General features: G+C 44.4%; 1 protein-coding gene across 1 annotated transcript; it reads right to left on the bottom strand.

Moving 5' to 3' along the window:
• Positions 1-1,918: 1,918 nt before the first annotated feature.
• Positions 1,919-19,037, bottom strand: RTN1 (reticulon 1). The gene is made up of 7 exons (XM_010292220.1): positions 18,729-19,037; positions 7,075-7,282; positions 5,801-5,939; positions 4,820-4,889; positions 4,389-4,435; positions 4,240-4,298; positions 1,919-2,712 (listed from the first exon to the last, which is right to left on the bottom strand). The coding sequence occupies exons 1-7, from the start codon at positions 18,787-18,789 to the stop codon at positions 2,670-2,672; spliced, it is 627 nt and encodes a 208-aa protein (XP_010290522.1). The 5' UTR covers positions 18,790-19,037; the 3' UTR covers positions 1,919-2,669.
• Positions 19,038-19,323: the final 286 nt, after the last annotated feature.

Here is a 19,323-nt window from a genome sequence, read left to right as displayed (position 1 = left end):
AACATTTATGGGACCAGTGGAATGCGACATTAAATGTGCTCATTTTCAAAATTAACCTGTTGGACCCACGTACTCATCTCGTAAGTGGTGAGAGTTCTGAAGGTCAATCTTTGTCCCCAAGGACACTCGTGCAGGCTGTACTGTCTTCCTCAGAGATACAGGGTATATACTGGCCATTGGAATGCACTGGTAGGAAAGTCTAAGAGGCAGTTAATGCTGGGGGCAGGTGTTGAATTTTAACTCCTGGCTGCAAACTGCACATGCTAAACCAAACACATTGTATTTGATCGAAAGCAACATATGTCACACTGAGGCATTCAGTTTTTCATTGAGAAAAAATGTTCATATCTAGCTGCAGGTGACATTTAGAAGATGCTCTAGTATTTTTAAATGAGAGCGAAGAAGAATATTTAAATATAAACCTTAAATGAAAATAAGGGTATTAGAGACTCGTCACAAGAATTAACTAGCCCACAGTAATATCATTGTTTCTACCAACTCCTCATGTGTGTTTGGGCTGTACATTTATACAGTCAAACAGAACTGCAGCCTGACTGAGGATAGAAGTCACCATGTCCATGTGTAACTGAGATGAAGGTGAATTAAATGAATGAATCTAAGGAAAGACTTCAATTCAAGAAGTTCAGTTAAGTGTTTAAGGATCTAGTTCTTGGTGGAAAAAATAAGTTCTGCATAAAAACTTTTGTGATAGAAAAAAGAGAAAAAATGCAATTTGGCTGAAAATGCTTTGATGTTCACATTTTTATTAAAAAAAAATTTGCCACAAATAGGCAAATCACAGAATCACTGAATAGTTTGGGTTGGGAGGGACCTTTACAGGCATCTAGTCCAACCCCCCTACAGTGAGCAGGGACATCTTCAACTAGACCAGGTTGCTCAGAGCCCCGTCCAACCTGACCTGGAATGTTTCCAGGGATGGGGCATCTATCACCTCTTTGGGCAACCTGGGCCAGGGTTCCACCACTCTCATTGTGAAAAATTTCTTCCTTAGATTTAGTCTAAACCTACCCTCTTTTAGTTTAAAACCATTACCCCTTGTCCTATCGCTACAGGCCCTGCTAAAAAGTCTCTTCCCATCTTTCTTATCAGCCCCCTTTAAGTCCTGGCAGGCTGCACTAAGGTCTCCCCGGAGCCTTCTCTTCTCCAGGCTGAACAACCCCAACTCTCTCAGCCTGTCCTCCCAGCAGAGCTGTTCCATCCCTCTGAGCATTTTTGTGGTCCTACTCTGGACCCTCTCCAACAGGTCCATGTCTTTCCTGTGCTGAGGGCTCCAGAGCTGGATGCAGGACTCCAGGTGGGGTCTCCAGGAGGGGCAGAATCACCTCCCAAGCAGGCAAATCATTCAGCACTTAAACAATGGTTTGTTTTGAAGCACTTTAGATAATGTTCATCAGCTGTTTCTCTTGCCTGATGGTTCTCAAACTGGTGTTTGTGCCACCAATTTTTAAAAAAACTTCACCTTTGAACAAGAGCAAATGTTTATTTCAGCTCCCAGCCTCTGGGTTCAGCATTGATCCCACAGTTTAATGCACATTCAAAGAACAGCTCTGGATAAGAGAGTAACATGACAATAAGGAAATTGAAAAGTCCTTTGTGTTGGAGGAAGAGACAATTACAGCATCTTCCTGTTATTTGCTAACACCACCAACAAACAAAACCCGAACTATGTGCTAAAATCATTCTTTTATTTCCATACACATCAAGGTGTGAAACTGATAGATGAGCTATGTACTACAGATGCTGTTGTCGGACGGCACCATTTTGTAAGGGCAAAGTGTGTGCGGATCTCAAGGGGAGAGAGAAAGAGAAAATGCTTCTTTCTGCGTGGTAAGTGTCCAGTTTGCATATGTCAAGATAATCCCCATGGCATATGAGGATATGCAACAAGAGGGAGAACTTTTTACATTTAGTAACATTTATTTCTGCATTCGGTATCAAGTACATAAGTGCAAATATTCAGAGTCCATAATTAAGTCCATTAGGAACTACAGAGAATGTAATACAAATTGTAATAAATTTAACATGCTGGAACTTTCCAGTTACCATACATGTAAATCAGCCTGTCAATCCCTTACGACAAAAGTACTGGGTTTTCTTTTCATTTTTTGGAGTTATACAAAACTGATTACCATAATTACTGTTTATTTTATTTGTGCTGGAAAACACTAAAACATCAGTCTACAATTCTATATAGTTAATAAAGATGAATCCAACCAGCAACCCAGTGACGTAGAAGCAATTTTAACTATTGCATCAGTGCGCTAAGCAGGAAAGCTCCTAGCCACATGTAACATTAAAAGTTATAGAAGCAATGCCAATAGAAGAAGGAAAAACACTAAAAAAATAAAATAAAAAAGGTCAATATTATTTAGGCTCTCACCATCATGCACTTTATAAGCAACACAAAAAACCACATCTAGTACACTTTTCTCTTTACTATACTTTAGTGCTTGACACAAGTGATTGCAAATATTCTAAGTGCAGAAGCAGCAGGGGAAAAGCACTGCTTCCGAGTTTTATGTTTCTAAGATTATGGTGTCAAGAAAAAAAAGAACGATAAATTTGCAGTAAAATGTAAGAACAGAGCTGTTTCACTCCAGATTCCCCTGTTATTCACTATGGTAGTCGATGAATTCTTGATGTCTACTTTACTCTGCCTTTCTCTTAGCACCTGGGATTTTAGCTTGAATCCTAGAAATAAAGAAGAAGAAGAAAAAAAAGACAGATTATATGGTCAGGCAGCTATTCCATTCCAGTGGATCCCCACCAGGAACCTTATCCAGGGGTAACCTCTTCAGGTTGCATTCAGTGTGTGGTCACAACAGGTGGACCAGAGCCTAATAAGAAAATGGTGTGATGCCCATCTATGTGTTCTTACAGGCCACCAGTTGTAAATGGCCCGGGTTTTTGTGATTCATGTAACTATGGGATATACTCAGCGATGTTCTCCTCCCTTCATTATTCTACCATGGTCTATTGTCTATTGGAAGCCAGGAATGAAGTTTAAACAAAGAATTTTCAGTACAGATTTTCAGTCCTGACTAAGGATGAGTGTTTTGCAGAATCACAGAAATATTGGCTGGAAAGGACCCCTGGAAGTATTTGAATCAACTTCCTACATGAGGCAGGTCTATCCCCAATGTTAAATCAGGTTGACGACATCTTTGTCTTGCTGCATCTTGAAAACCTCCAAGGAAGGAGGTTCTGGCTCCTTGTGTAGCCTGCTCCACTGCTGTCTTAATCTCCTAGAGAAAAAGTTTCACCTCATGTTCATCAACCTCCCAAACTGCATTTATCTTGTTGTTCCATGTTACAACACCTGCCACTATTGAGAAGAGTTCGGGTCCATCGTCTTGTAACTTCCCATCCTGTACTTATAGGCTGCTATGAAATTACTCCCTATCTCCCTCCTTGCCAAGCTAAACAAACCCAGTTTCCTCAGCATCCCCTTGTGAGTCCCTTGCTCTGTGTACCTCACCATTCTGTAACCTCCCATTAGATACATATTATTCAGCCAACTTTTGCGAAGCTACAGATACAAACTGCTGAGATGTATGGATCAAACTCCCAGTCCAGCCATTCTGCTTCATTAACTCTCAAGTGTTGAGAACTGTGCTTAGACCCTCGCTGTGCCCTTAGGGATCCCACAGAAGCTTTTGATACAGGCAGCACATTAGCAACTAGAGCAGGCTGCATTAAAAATTTCATCGAGGTCTTCCATCTGTTCCATGGTGATTTGAAACACTCAAGATCATGGTGCTTCCTGGTATTTTCTTTCTATAACAGGGTGATGTTCTAATTCCCACTTCGTTCATTATTGGTATTATTTGATCTAAAGGACAGAGCCCACGAATGCAAAAACCCAGGCTTGGGGAGTGGTCAGTGGGGAAAGGAGTTAACACATTCCTTCTGGTTTGTCTTGGCCAGGTACAAGTATGGACATCAGTCCCTGGTTGGGCTGCTCTGTCCACAGCTCCCTCAAACGGCAGGAGAGGGGCAAGAAGGATGTAGGGTCACAGCTCTGCCTCAGACCACACTCAGCTGAGAAGGACTGTGTTCCTCCAGGGACCTGCCCTCCTGCAGGCTCCTGCATGCCAGGAGCTGGGGAGGACATAATTCATAAGCGACGTTGTCCCCAGGACCACCCAGCTCTTAGCCACCCCCAGTGCACCACAACCTCACAGCAAGACTTCTGGTCAAGTCTGCTGCTGAACTCACTTTGCCACAACAGTGTTTATGTGGGTCCGCACCAGTCCCAAGTATTGATCAATCTGTGCCTGCAAAGAGCAAAAGGAGACCAAGTCAATTTGGCATCCACAAGGCAGAACCACTGAGACACCTGAACTACACCGTGTGGAGAGACTTACCTGGTACTTGTCATATACAACGGGGAGAGTAAACATAGACACCACAGCTGAGGAGAAAAAGAGCACACTGTTATATTCCTGCCGAGCAGATTCCTCTAGAGAAGAGACCTACTTCAAACAGCGACAAACACGTATCATGCCACTTGGTCAGCTGATCCACCAGGGATCCTTGTATTAAAAATGAACTTTGCTCAGATCTCCCAAATATGGAGTTTCCCATTGCCCTGGGACTAGCAGCTGCAAAACCATAAAACACAAATTAGTTTTACCAGGAGGGACAATGGTGATGGGAATAATGAATATTGACTGGAAAGGGAAATAAAAGTTGATGGTTTAACTGTGGGGAAGGCACAACAAGGATAGGCTGTTTTGTCTAAGTAGAAATCACGAGGGAGTTAAAAACAGATTTTAAAAGAAATGCCGATTTTTACCCATTATCAGAAGAGTCAAGCCATTGAAGAGGGCTCCCACGTAAGTCAGCAGCCACATTAGTACTGCAAACTAAATTAAAGACAGATGATTACATCACCTCCAATGTCAGCAGCAGAAGAAATTAGTTTACTTAACTAGCTAACATAATAGCACATTAGCCTTTTTTAATGTGTAAGGGGACTTGTTAAGTAAGGCACATTAGGAATTAAGTACTTTTTCTGGATGTATAAACCTCATTCTCTGTTCTGCTGTTCAGTGCTTCCAACCCTCTTAGCTGAGCTTTCACATATATTTAGGGCTTAATTGCATATATTTAGGACTCTGCATTAAGCATGGCATAAGCAGATTTCTGCATCCAATTTTGATGATGGCAGGGGTCATCCCACCCAGGTTAATCACAGCCCCACAGTGACAATCCCAGTGAGCGAAAACTCTTGTGGCTGGGAGGTGAGTACATTTTTCTAAAGATCTTTAGTAATTAGGAGCTGTCTGCTCTCTCAGTGATCTTCCCTTTGCTCTGAAGAACACCTACTTGGGTGTAAGGCTGAAAATAAATAATTATCTCAGCAGGGAGGGAAAGAAGACCTTCCTCCAAAGCAGGAAATGCCACCATTAGAGGAAATCCAGATTAACAGACATATTAGAGGGGAACACACCATTTTGTGGCAAAGTCATAGAAAGCATAGCACATAGAAGCATAGAAGCATAGATGCTTCTAGAACTGCAGTGGAGCTAAGCTGGTCCTGAAACTTTAATAACCTTTAATATCTTGTATTATGGATCAATAAATTCAAATGCAGATTGCCAAGTCTCTAAACTGCTGGAAGCAAGCAGTTTGAAAATCAGAAAGGAGAGCAACTTTTACATTTGGAGCTACACAAAACTAGGTTTTATAACAACACTGTCAACATGGGAAGCAGCACTTTAAGATGTAGACTGATCCTCTACGGAGGGGTTAAAAATATTTAAAGCAATCCTACTTTTAAGGAATCCACGAGGTCCTGAACGAGAAAGAGTCTCCTCAGCTCTTTGACTGTGCTGTTGACGTATAGCTGGAGACAGTCTGTGTATTTCTGAATCTGGTCCTGTGAAAGATTCATTTCCATCTCCAAGTAGGCTCTGCCAGAAACACAGGTCCAGTCACAAACCCAGGCAGGTTCACCTGCCATTCATGCTCATGCCTGCCTACCCAGTCACTCCCTCCTCCCCAAACCTCATTTCTTTGTGCTGGAGCAACGTGTCCCCCTTCCTGCAGGCACAGAGCCACCAGCACACTGTCTTCCACTTGCATGACCCATCTCCCTGGGCAATTGCAGGCTGCGCCAGGGCTGTTTGTCTCCAGCCTTGCCCTCTCCCCACACAGAGCCTGGTCTTGATGGAATCTCTCTCTTTAGTCCACCTGAAGGAGGATGCCAATCCTAGCTGGGGGGGCTCCCCACAAACTTCTGTGCAACACTGCTGCTGCAGAAGGGGACATCTCCTCCAGTTGGCAGCCTCTGGAGGAACAAAAGGTGCTGTCTGGCCCCATGTCACCTTTGGCAGCAATGCCCCTTCCTCTCTCCTCCATCCCTCTGCCAGCCCTGCACTTCTCTCTGGGACATGCCCGTGTTGTGAGTGGCATCTTAGAACTGACTCAAGTGAAACAGAAGGAACAGCACCCCAACAGGACTTTTTTTCAGTGTATCTGTTTGCAAACCAGACCAATATCATGACCTGGTTTACCAACTTGTTGGCATAACAGAGGGGAAAGGATTGCTGCCCTCCTGGAGCAAACCACCCAGGCCCTGGGGAGGGTGGGAAGGGCACCAGCAGTGCCACTAGGGCAATGGATTGCCACATCACAGCCAAGCAGTGCTGGAGAAAAGATATAAAATGTTTTCCTCAATGCCCAATAAAGCGTGCCCAGAAACAGTACTCTTCCTGCTTGCAGAGATACTGTATTATCACTAGCTCTAATGAAACTCTTCTTCTCTGTTTGCTTAAAATTTCCTGGATCTTTTGAATTTCAGGAAAAAAATTCCCATGTCTCAGAGGACCATGGCTTTTGTGTTGGGTTTTTCCCCCCGCAATGATCTGAGCCAATACAACATTACAGCTCTTGAGACACTGGACAACAGCAAAAACTATTTCCTGTTATGAGCAAGAAAATAATTTTATCTAGTATAAAAGCAGCAGCTAAAGAAACGTGAATTGCCACTGGGAATGGGTCCTTTGCAAGATAAACGGCCCCTGTCCATGACTGCAAAGCACTCACTTGAAGGGATGGCCCTCATCCGTCTTCTGCACAGCCTGTAGGACCGATTTGTAGATTCTGAAGCTAATGGTGGCCGAGAGGCCGGCGAGGGCCAGGTAGGCCACGACACTGACGACGCTGAACTGGGTCAGGGAGAAGAGCAGCAACAGGAGGCTGCCGAACACGATCCCTGTCTGCTTGATGTCACGCCAGTACAAGAGGTCGATAGCTGGGGAGAGAAGACCGATATGTTAAAGATAGGAGGCAGAAAGGCATCGAGGATGGCCACCATGGCCACTGCAATGCTCAGAGTCCTTGCAGGAGGGTGAAGGGAGGAGCGATGCTCCTGCTCACATCAGCATCAACAGGAACTCCTCAACAGAAGCAGTGAAGTGACTTCAGCGACGCACTGAGGAAACGACAACCGATGACCTACTTGAAATCCTTGTATTTCATGCGCATGTGTCTGGCTTAGCAGCACAGCACAGTGGGTCTCTTGCAGCAATGAGGCAAATACAAGCTGGAGTTTGTGTTGTTGCTTGGGTTGTACAGAAGTTTTTACCCTAACTTGCATTTAGTTCCTGTGGAAACTGGATTATTTTCTTTTTTTTTTTTTGGTTACAAGTCCGTTTTCAAGTTTTGGTTGTCGATAAATGAATGAGAAAGTTTGGGGTTAGCCACAACACATCACTTCTCCATTCAAAGTTTTCACAATGTGATTTTGTTATTTCCTAAGTTTTGAGAAAGGAAAAGACTCCTGGTTTTACCACTGCTTAACAGTTACATGGGTAGGAATCAGTTTTTCAGATGGGACCTTAAAATACAGAATAATCCCTTTTGCTACTGCAAATCCAACCATCTCAGAAATATTTAAAAAAAAACCCTTTCTGCTTTTTGGATAACTTTCCTTGTCTAGATCCAATGGAGGTGTTAGTTAGAACAAAGCAAGTGCAGAAAACCATTTTTAACCAATACGTTTTTACATTGTGAAGCAGTGAATTTTCACATCGTTTTTCACCCAGTTTATATAGTTTATTCGAACCGCTCCAGAAAACAATTTTACCATCAGTAATAGCCACTATAAAGCAAAATTTTATGAAACAGTTGTTGACTATCCAGTCCACAAAGGTGATTTTAATTTCTTTACACCAATAACCTGCTTCTGAGAGGACTCTTCATCCAGCCAAAAAACATGCTCATGACAATGTAAACACATTTCACACACCGCACAAGTCCTCATGAACAGCTTGAACACACCACCAGCCAAACAGATTTCATAGATGCCACTTGTCAAATCGTTCTGAACAAAAAGTAAATTCAGGAAAACTGCAATCTGTCCAAAAAAAAATCACAAATACAAAAAGAAACAAAATAAATCCAGCCTAGTGGTTCTTACCATCTAATCTCCAAAAATTGTAAGTCACTATGGCATGTTTGGCTTGAGTCAATGAACTATGTTACTCATTACTATTACACATACTAGCATTGCTTTTCAAAGTGATGGACTTGAATGCAAAAATTGCTACTGTATTACTGAGCTCTTTTCTCTTCATGCAACATTCATCTCCTACTATACTGTCCATTAATATACACAATATTGTACCTTTCATATTTTTAAGTGTCAGCGTTCGGCACTGGACCTGTGATCATGAGCACGCATGAAGAGATCTATGGCTGCATGGAAGCCAAGGGACGGGCGACCTTGGTGGTACATGCTGGGGTCCTGGGTGCTGACTTTACAGATCAGGGACCAGGCCAGAGTCTTTTCAGCTACATGGCCAGGTCTCCTTCCTGCAGAAACCCAGGGGCATGGACTAGGGAATGCTCCAAAATGCAGTTACAACATAGTCAGAGCATGCACCTATGTCACGGAGTTTAGCAGCAGACCCAGCTGTATTGATGCAGGCAGCTGGAGCTCCTCTAGTCCTCTACAGTGTTCAGGTGCTGGAGTGTGCAACTCACAAACCATCCTTACAAAATGGCATTCAGAACAGAAGTGAGCAGTGTTTACCATTTTTCATATTCTTTTTCAGTCAAGGCGCTGCAAAATTCTGAAGCACAGCAACTGGTGTGCTTTCACCAGTGAGCATTTGGACAGGAGGTATTATTCACAGCCCAATCATTTTTATGCTTAAAAATTCCTCTGTCAGAGGACAGTATTGGAAATTTATGCAAATCTCACTTTTTGAGACACTTACTTACATTTTCTATCACATTAAATGAAATGAGCACAGGAGAGCTAGCTCAGGATGCTGTACGTGGAACATCATCTGTTGAAAAAGGCCATGCACCAGGGGAAAACATTACCTGGAACGTAGGTGGTAGACCAGGAAACAAATGAGAGCTGAGCCAAAAAATACAAAAGCCCACTTCAGCAGAGTTCCCTGAGTTAATACCAATTGATGATAAGACCCAAAATGAGCAACTAAGTCCTCTCTCATTCTTTCTAGGATCTTCTGCCTCATATTCCTGCAGACTGAAAGTGGGCTGTATCCTCATGCAGAGAGATGCCAGACTGCATTTTCTCATTCCCCTCAACAAGGAAGATGACAAATGACTCAAGGCAGACCTGACCAGGTGTGTGTATATCCTGAAACTTGCCCCCTTCTGCCATAAAATGACTGGGATATTCACTAAGCTGCATCAGGTAAGGAAAGACTTGCCACAACTCAGAGCAAGATGGACAGAGGCCAAACGACACAGTTCTGGGGATATGTGCGTGCACAAGAGAGCAAATGAAAAGGCAGCTGACCTCTTTTGCCAGACCAATGAGACCTGGGAGGGAGGGATCCTGTGTCTTTTAGACCAGGCAAGTATTCCCATGGGCATGGAAAAAATATGTCCCAACTGCTAGGTGGAAAATCTCAGCACAGAGGAGGGGGATATGAGTTGAATGATTTTTACATGGCTGTCCCGCTCATCTAGTCCAAGATGCCCATGTCCAGTCTAGGGACACAACCTCCCGCCACACAGCCTGCGGTAGGTCAGTTATGATTTTCAAGGGCAGGAACCAAATCTGCCTTCTCCTCTCCCTTCGCAGGGACGGGAAGCAGCAGCACTGCTGCTGTGTCCAGCTGTTCGGGAGGGATTTGCCGCTCCCACAGCCATTCCTCCTCCTCTCCCGTAGGGAGAAGGGGGTGAGCCAAACCACCTTGCAAAAGGGAGTGCAGAAGGGAGATGAATCTCACAGGTCCTTGGGCAGGGAAGGTGGAGAAGGAGAGTTCAGAGCTGGAAATCAGTGGGTACTTGTGGGGTCCAGCCATGGTCCACGGGCTTCCCTGAAGAAAGAACTTTTTTTTGCCAGCAGGCCTCAGGGATTTGAGCTGTATCAGTTCCCCTGGAATTTAAACTCTTAGTGAAAACACCTGAACTACGTCAGAGACATGTTTGTTCCTTCAATTGTAGCTTCAGTCACTTCAAAGGGTTTTACATTATTTTTGTACTACATTTCCATGTAAGGAAACAAATCTCCCTTAAAAGTGGTCAGAGGTGCACTGGGTGCAGAATCCCCTAGCTGGGATCCTTTGCTTGGCTTCCTCAGGGTGCCATTTTCTCCTCTAACTGTTTACACCAGAGAAAAGGTACCTGTCGCATTGGCCTCTGGGATTGCAGATAGATACCAAGGGGCAAAGCCATGAGAAATTTGCTCCTTCACCATCAGGTGAACTCAGGACTGGGTGCATCAACCCCCTCCACACTCTTTTTTTAATTCTGAACAGGAATGAAAATGAAAGATGAGGTTGTCCATTATGCTTCATAGAATCATAGAGTCATAGAGTCAAAGAATCATAAAATCATAGAATGGTTTGGGTTGGAAGGGACCTTTACAGGTCACCTAGTCCACCCCCCCTGCAATGAGCAGGGACATCTTCAACTAGACCAGGTTGCTCAGAGCCCCGTCCAACCTGACCTGGAATTTTCCCCGGGATGGGGCATCTACCACCTCTCTGGGCAACCTGGGCCAGTGGTTCACGACCCACATTGGGAAAAATTTCTTCCTTAGATCTAGTCTGAATATACCCTCTTTTAGTTTAAAACCATTACCCCTTGTCCTATTGCTACAGGCCCTGCTAAAAAGTCTGTCGCCATCTTCCTTATAAGCCCCCTTTACGTACTGGCAGGCTGCAATAAGGTCTCCCTGGAACCTTCTCTTCTCCAGACTGAACAACCCCAATTCTTTCAGCCTTTCTTCACAGGAGAGGTGTTCCAGAGGCCTTCTGGGCTATGAGGGCACATTGCCGAGTCATGTCCAGATTTTCATCCACCAGTATCCCCACGTCCTTCCCTGCAGGGCTGCTCTCAATTCCTTCATCCCCCAGCCTGGATTGATACCGGGGGTTGCCCTGACTCAGGTGCAGGACCCTGCACTTGGCCTTGTTGAACCTCGTGAGGTCAACATGGGCTCACTCCTCCCCATTTATAGGTCTGCTTTGAGTTTCATCTTATCCTATATTCATATAAAACCAATTAAGACAGCAAAAAAATCCCTCAGACACTTGCTGACCCCATGGGTTTACTGCCCTTCAACAGGTCACAAAATCGAAACGGTAGTCTGAGTCTTTGATGAAGGGCAGCTGCCTGTTCATGCCTGCACCCCTTCCTTTGCCTGCCGAAGAGACAACCACCCAGGCTCAGACCAGCCTCCCCAGCACAGGGGGATGCAGCTCGTATGAGGACGCAGGGCTGGGAGCTGAGCTGGAGCTGCACAGCACCTTTGCACACACACCTCTCTGCAGAGGCCCGCACACTTGCCCGCACACGCCGGTCCCACGCTCAGCCAGGCTGAGACAGGCTTTGAGTCCGGCTCTTAGGTGGGTACAGCATTCCGCAGACAAATTAGAGGACAGAGGATCCCTCACAGCATGAGTTAATGACATAATATAAATGCTTTGGTCAATCCTTGTGAAAAATTGCCCCGTAGGGAAGGAATAAAAGGTGCTAGTGTGGTCAAGGGTCCTGCAAGTGCTGGGTGTGTTGCAGACAGCGTGTGTGCATGTGTGTGTGTGCGTGCACGGCACAGCCCAGACCCAAATACAATGGCATGATTCTGAGCAATGCACACTGAATATGCATGAAGCAGGAGGCTGGTGCCACGTGAGCATGTCAATACGTGATGTGCATGCAACTGGACAGCGGGTCAATCTGCCTGGCTGAGTAAGATATACTTCTGAGAGCCAAAGTGCCAGCTTCAGACCACCTAAGGTTTGCCACAGGATTTGCAAACAGGGTTTTGGAAAACAGGCACTGAGATAAACGTTGGCTTCACTGAGGTTTGGGTTCCTTCTCTTTTGAAAATTCCAACTCTCAAATCCTGACCATGCCCATTAACATGCAGAAGCTGCTCAGCTGTAGCTTTCCATGATTTCCCTTTAGCCTCCTGGAAGGAAGGAAGCAGCATTGGTCACTTTGCACTCTTTCCAGTACAACTCACGAGAGCGCTGGCTCATTTGTGAAGGTGTAAAAGGACTGTGGGTTTTGCCAGAACTGCCTCAGACTTAAAAGTATTTGTATTTACTCAGAGGACTTGCCAGCCATCTCTAAGGCAGCGGTGCAGCGGGTCACTGCAACCGCCTTTGAAGAATTCCTCTGGAGAAGCATGTTTGATGAGCTATTTATCTGAAAGTATTGCCTGCCTGTGTTTTTAACTGACAGCAGAACTTGTAAAATGTTACTCAAGTAGCCTCCTGTTTGAAAGAAAAAGTTTTCAGGGGTGCCAAATCAGTGTCTCAGCTATACTTTATGGTATAATTTCATCTCACTAAAATGTGAATCCTCCATTTGGGGCCAGCCCCCAGGCTAACAATGCACAAAGGTAAACTCTGCGATACAAGCAGACACTTGTTTATATGAGTAGCTGGTAAATAGCCATGTTTGCAAGGCGAGTTACAAGTAACCTCACAAATATAAGTAACAGCATGCAATGCTTGTGCCAGCAAGGAACTGCTCCTGAGTACAGTGCCTGGAAGCTCTCTCAGCCCTCATCATAGCTTTCAGCAGAAAATGTTTCTGCTCCTCAGTACTTGGCATCAAAAAAACCAGCAGACAGACATGAGAGCTGGAAAGGACAGTGCTGGAGGCAAGGGGTGAAGGACTTGAGATAGCCAAAGTGGACTAAGTAGCGATGAATCTATTCTCCTCGAGCCCTGGTGGAAACACGAGGACTGGGCTCTGGTGGTTTACGTGGTCCCCAGAAGCACCATGGTGTGGGGCAGCTGCAGCCCAAGGCTCCTGAGCAGAGGTCCCAGAGAGAGAATAGAGGATCCAAACAAACTTGTAGCTAAAATGTCCTCACACCTTCAGACTCTTGCGTGGTTATGTTTTTGAAAAATACTTTTGCAAGAGAAATGGGAATCTTTCTATTCCATGTCTCAAAGAAAGATTAAAATTAATGAAGATCAGCTGAGCACAGACTGGAAAATTCACATCTTCCACAGCTTCTCCCTCCCTTCCTCTGAAAATCTCTGTTCTCTCTTTCTGACTTTGCAAGTTTTTTTTCCTCTATTGCAACAACTGTATGAGAAATGAACATGCATCAAGCAGCATTTACATGGAAGTTAGTACAAAAGGTGTGTGCAAAACCCTTGTATCCAGCCTTCAGTTGAGGTCCATGGGCCTTGATGATGAAATAGAAGGTTATATGCTCTTCAGCATACTAATAACGCCCTTGGATATGATCAAGCTGCCCTCCCCACAATGGAGGTCCCACTGGGCCGCCTTAGGAGGTAAAATCAATAGGTTGTACAGCTTTACTCCCTGTGTAATATTAGTATTAATAAGAAGTGAGAAAAACCTGTCTACACACAGCCTTTAATTCTGTATATAGTGTAATATTATGACTTCATAGATATAAATGACTTCATAAGTCGTTTTTTAGACCTACTGGAAGTGAAAAGATTAGGAAACATAATTTAAGAAGGGCAATCTTCCTTATAGCATTGTCGCAACAATATTTGACAACAAATACAACAAAGCTGTAAGTCTTTGAATAGAAGTAAATATTGCTCACACCCAAATAAATTGCAATTTGCAGCTTCAACCACAGGCTGCAGGACCAGGCTTTCCCTCTTCTCTCCAGTGAAAGATCCAATGTGGTCATTGCTCCCCTCCCCACAACTGATCTGATTCTAATGTAATACAGATGGATAGACCATTTCATGAGCAGTCTGGTGCCTTCGGGAGACTGCTGTGATTAACAGAAGAGCCAAGACAGAATATCTCTGCTGTTTCATGAGGCATCTCTCCATATCCTTTATCTCCAGCCTTGAGGGATCTCTCCATACTTCTACCTCTTGTACACACTTTGTCCATTAACTTCCTGCCCTCAATTCAGCTTTATGTCTTTATCATTCATCTGCCCCAAGACTCAACTTGAAAGTTCAGACCTTCTTGTTCCCTGAACTCCGATGAGAGGAGACCTGCAGCAGGAATAGAAACAGGGAAAAGGAACTCTTGATATAGGATGCCCTCCGTGTTATACCCTACTCCATTTGTAAGATCAACATGTGAGCAAAAAAGTATTGATTGATTGATTGCCTTGTGTGAGGCACTAGAGTGGGCTTGGGTAGACAGAAGAAAATTAGCAATAAAAAATCAGCTCTACAACCATGCTGCACACAATTCTACTGTAGTATTATTTAGCATTATTATCATTGTTGTTGTTGATGATGTAGTTATTGTTATTGTTGTCATTTCCACTTCAGAGATGTTTTAACACCAGGATTTAACATAACAGCAGGAGAAGCCTCCTCCACACACCTCCTGCTCATCAAACCATATCACTACCTGCCTTGGCCAGTTTCTATGGAGGATGGTATCGCTCTCACCTCAAGTAAGCAGAAACCAAGGAGACCAAGCAGAGTCCCTGAATGCAGGCCCTGAATGTGCATAATGCTATGGGAATGTTAAGATTTTCCTGAGATGCTCCTGGACCAAAATAACAGACCTGGACCCTTCCTAACTCTATCCAAACATTTGAAAATCTGTAGATTTTCAAAATTAATGGCTCAGATCTATGCTATTTGTGAGAATTAAATATGACATGGAGAGAGCATCCCTTCCGATATCAAAAAAAGCCTCACTAAAACTCAATTCCCAGAGACCTAATGAAAGCAAAATCAGCTCTCCAATGTTGCCTTCAGCTATTGCCACATCATCACCCACTTGCTACAGTTTAAATTAATCCTCAGGGAATACCTTAAAATAATCTTACTTTTGGAGACTTTTCTCCTTGTTCTGGCAATGAAAGAATATCGTCCATCTATTCTTAAAAGAAAAGAAAAAAAATTATATTCAGACATCGCACAGCAGGTGTGCAGAGCACATTTTTGCAGAACTATTGAAATCTCACTGATTTTTTGATACGTCAAGCAAGCAAGGACACTGGTTCTCTGGAAACAGCTGCCATAAAAATGTTACTCAGTAACTCCAGTCCCAGCAGAGTTATGTCAGCTAGATGGATTTGATGAAGTCTGCAGTCCTTTTCCACATTAAGTTACAATTATAATGTCAATAATATTTAGGATAATTTCTATGAACAGTTCACAGGCCTTTTCCTCTGGATCTTTCAGATTTTCTTTTTTTAGTAAGTCTTGCAGGAAGTTGAAGCTGCAGGAACAAGCATGTCACTTATGACCACCCAAGAGCCTGCACGTAGAAGAAATAGTGGAAGAGGGAATACTCATGGGGACCGGTGTACTGACATCAAATAGCTCCACCAAGCTGGGGTGCAAAGACCTTCTTAATCCAGAGAAACCCCTCCAGCAAGGTGTGGGGATGCATCCTGCCGAGCTGGGCCGAGTCCCTGGGGAAGGCACAGAGACCTGCTCCACTACCCGAGCCCGGAGGCACACCTCATCCAGCAGCTCCCCTCTGGAAGCTGCGCACTGCGATGCGTCACGTGGCCGGCACTGGCTATCGGTTGTTACACGAAGGCCCACATCAACCAGCATGCCCAGCTGGAGACCTTTCTCCGCACCCTCATGCGTTATGCATGGCTCCATCCCAGCCTACCTCAAATACATCGCCTTCAGGTGCGAAAGATGGCTTGGGCATGGAAGCCGGCTGCAATTCCTCAAAGCCACCTATGATAATACTTTGAATGAAGCATACGCCCAGCACAGGCGAATTACTTTCCCGCTCCTCCAAGGGGCTGTACCATGAGCTACCATTGATATAATCATGCTGTACCTGCAGGATGGGTAGGTAAAACAGACTGCAATATTTCTAAACGTATGTAGCAGCATCAATTGCTTCACTGCAAGGAAAGTAACAGTATGTTGATTTAGTGAGGCAAAGCTAGAGCTTCACCAAGTGTCCCTGCAGCTTCTCAGGACCCCCACCCAATATTACACCAATTGTACGTACTATAAGAGCAAACCAATCATACAGCTAGTTGCAGGCTTGACTGTTTATTAATTAAAACTTATGTTAACCTCAGTGTTGTGTTTCTATAACTTCAGTAAAAAATCTGTTCTGTATTTACCAAGGTTTGTGTCTGCATCTGTTACATTCACAGATACATTCCAGAGTTTTCAGAGAGGAAGCGTAATTCCATTTATAATGCAGTTGGCAAAATTATACAACTCCAGGTTTGCATGAAACTGATATTCTGGGATGAGACAGAGACTATATGAATAACTGATATTAACAGAATTAATGAATCAAGTCTTTAGCCTTCATTCTTCTGAATTTTAAATTCCTTCTATTTTATCTGGGACTGATCAAAGAATTTTACCGACAGAAATAATATTCTATGACTATTTCATGCTTTCTGCAGTATCATTTTTGAATCATAAAGCACCACCCAAGCAAAAAAAAAAAAAAAAGGATATGCAAATGATGTGGAAGTGAGGCAAGTGATTTATTTTAGCTGCGTCGATTTTTTCAGATCTGGGGTTTTTTTCAAATCAACATGGGACATATTGTGTCATTTAATTTTCAGCCTCTTGGTTTCAAAAAGGAGAGCACAGAAGGAGAAAAAGCCCACTATTATTATTAATTATTAATTAAAGAATAGCAGCATGCCCTTTGTTATTTCCCCCTTTTTTCATTTATGAAAGAATATTATTTTTTCTGATAAAGAGGGAAAATATTTAGTTTGCCTCTAAATACAGGTGGTTCAGCAATCTGACTCAGCAAATTAATGTTTTCATGAGGATCAGCAAAATATTGAGCCTTTTTGGAAACAGAACAAATGAAAACTCCAAACCCCACCTCACAAGGAAGTTTATCGGAAAAGCTCAGATGAAAAGACCCTAAAGTTTGGTTGTGGCTCTTCCATGTAAGCTTAACGAATCATGCAGTTCTATAGGAAACGCCAGCCCTTGACTGAGGTATGGAAAGCCCGAGCTGCTGGAAGCTGGCATTTAACAGGTGCATCTGTTTACTTTCCAGCTACTCTTCTTCCCTAAAAACCTCTCAGACCGTGAATACAATTAGGTGCTGAATTAAGATTGCAAAAATATCAAGCGCCCTGGAGACAAGTGTCTGTCTGAAAGATATCCCCATGCCCTCCCCTCCCCAAAACACACTTTAGGAACGTTTCCTGGCTTCTGTTATATTAAGCTACATTTGTGAAACTATGCCTGCAAGCACCCTGGACCCTTTAATGAGACGATGCTATGGAGTAATCTTTCTCTTGGGGACCCTGTTGTGAGCATCAACATCACGTACTGTCTATTCAGTGTAAACATGCACCTTAAAATTAAAAAATACATTCAAACAAAGCCTGCCCAAAGCAGACAGCAGCCTGCCCAGCAGGATCAGCCGCTAGCTTTTCTCCCTCTAATCTGCCCACCGAGCAGCGTCACAGAGACTGTCTTTTATCAAAACAAAGGCTGGATGCTGGCTGGGAAGTGTGAAGCCGACTAAAAATGGCTGAAAAGCTGTCCAAAGCACCCGGGAAGGTAGCCAGCCCCACCCAGCGCAGACACCGACCCGCTCAAAATAAGCTGAAAATAAGCCCAAAAGGGAGATGCTATTGTTCCCCTCGCCTACTCGGCGGCAAGACAACATCATCACAGTATTTTGCCCCCGAACGGCTCAGCAGAGTGCTCAAAAGCACAACGAAGGCATTAATTTTTTTTTTTTTTAAAGTAATCCTACAGCAAAGTACGAAGTGGGTGGCAATGCCGGGGCCGCCTCGCTGCTATCGCACTTCTTGCCGAAGCTGCGTTTTCTTTGTGTCGACGCTAGGCTAAGCCCTCACTATGGGTGTGTCCATGGGCAGGATGCACCAAGGCACCCAACGCAACCGCCTCGAACCCTCGCGAGCCCGAGCAGGCACAAATTCACCATCACTCGGCTTTCCTAAAGCCCGAAAGGTATGAAATCATGCCAGCAGCAGCCCGATGGAGAGAGTCAGGGATGAGAAATGATACCGCTAACAGCAAGGGCAGATGCTTTGGGAATGAGCTGTAATGTGGAAAGGAAGGTCCCGTATCCTGGATGCTTTCGGGGTGAGATAGCTGGAGATGGGAGAAATACATTCAAAGAACAGAATTAAGGACTTTTTATCTTTCTTTCTTAAATTACCCCCAAAGAAAAGCTTCATGGGGAGGGAGAGAAAACAGCATGCAAAGGCCCACAGGTGAACAATGCAAAAATGGATGGATCCTGCCTTTGCCTCCTCTGACATGCAGTCCTTCTAGCATGCAACACTAGAATAGATATAATACCCTGACATTTCCAGTTGCTCCAAAGACAGTCCATCTTGGTGGAATCGGCACTGGCTTGCATCTCGGAGGGCTGAGGAACTGCCGGTCCTTTCGTCGGAGGCACTGCGATCACCAGTCAGGCATTCCCGAGCATGGGTGGGTTAGTGGGTATCGCTCCCGTCTCCCCGCTCGGCTCCGGACTGATGCTGTAAGCAGCACAGGCGGAGGGGGGAGGGCATATCGTACGCGCTGCGGTCTTCACTGCAGCAAATCAGCAGTGTGATGTGGTTGCCCTAGGGAGCAGGCTCCTTTGAAAAGGGGATGCAGTCCCTTTTCAAATCAAAAGCTTGCGCTCGGTGGCTTAGCCTCCTAAGCCATCGAAACGGTTAAGGCAACCTGACGGCAAAGAAATAAAAACAAATTGGGCGTGGGTGGAGGGGGGGGCAGGGGGGTGAGCAGTGTTTCCTATGTGGCTGTATGGTTGTGACTATTCATGTTCCAGAAATTTCTTGAGAGTGATGAAATCTGGTGTTTTCTTCTTTTTTATTGTGAGGGGCAAATTTCATCCTACCCCTCCAGGTTTTGATGCCCCACTCTCCTCTGCCCAACTGGGTGA

Source organism: Phaethon lepturus, unplaced genomic scaffold (assembly GCF_000687285.1).
Source record: "Phaethon lepturus isolate BGI_N335 unplaced genomic scaffold, ASM68728v1 scaffold14568, whole genome shotgun sequence".
Classification (NCBI taxonomy): domain Eukaryota; kingdom Metazoa; phylum Chordata; class Aves; order Phaethontiformes; family Phaethontidae; genus Phaethon; species Phaethon lepturus.
This window is presented reverse-complemented; position numbering and strand designations above follow the sequence as displayed.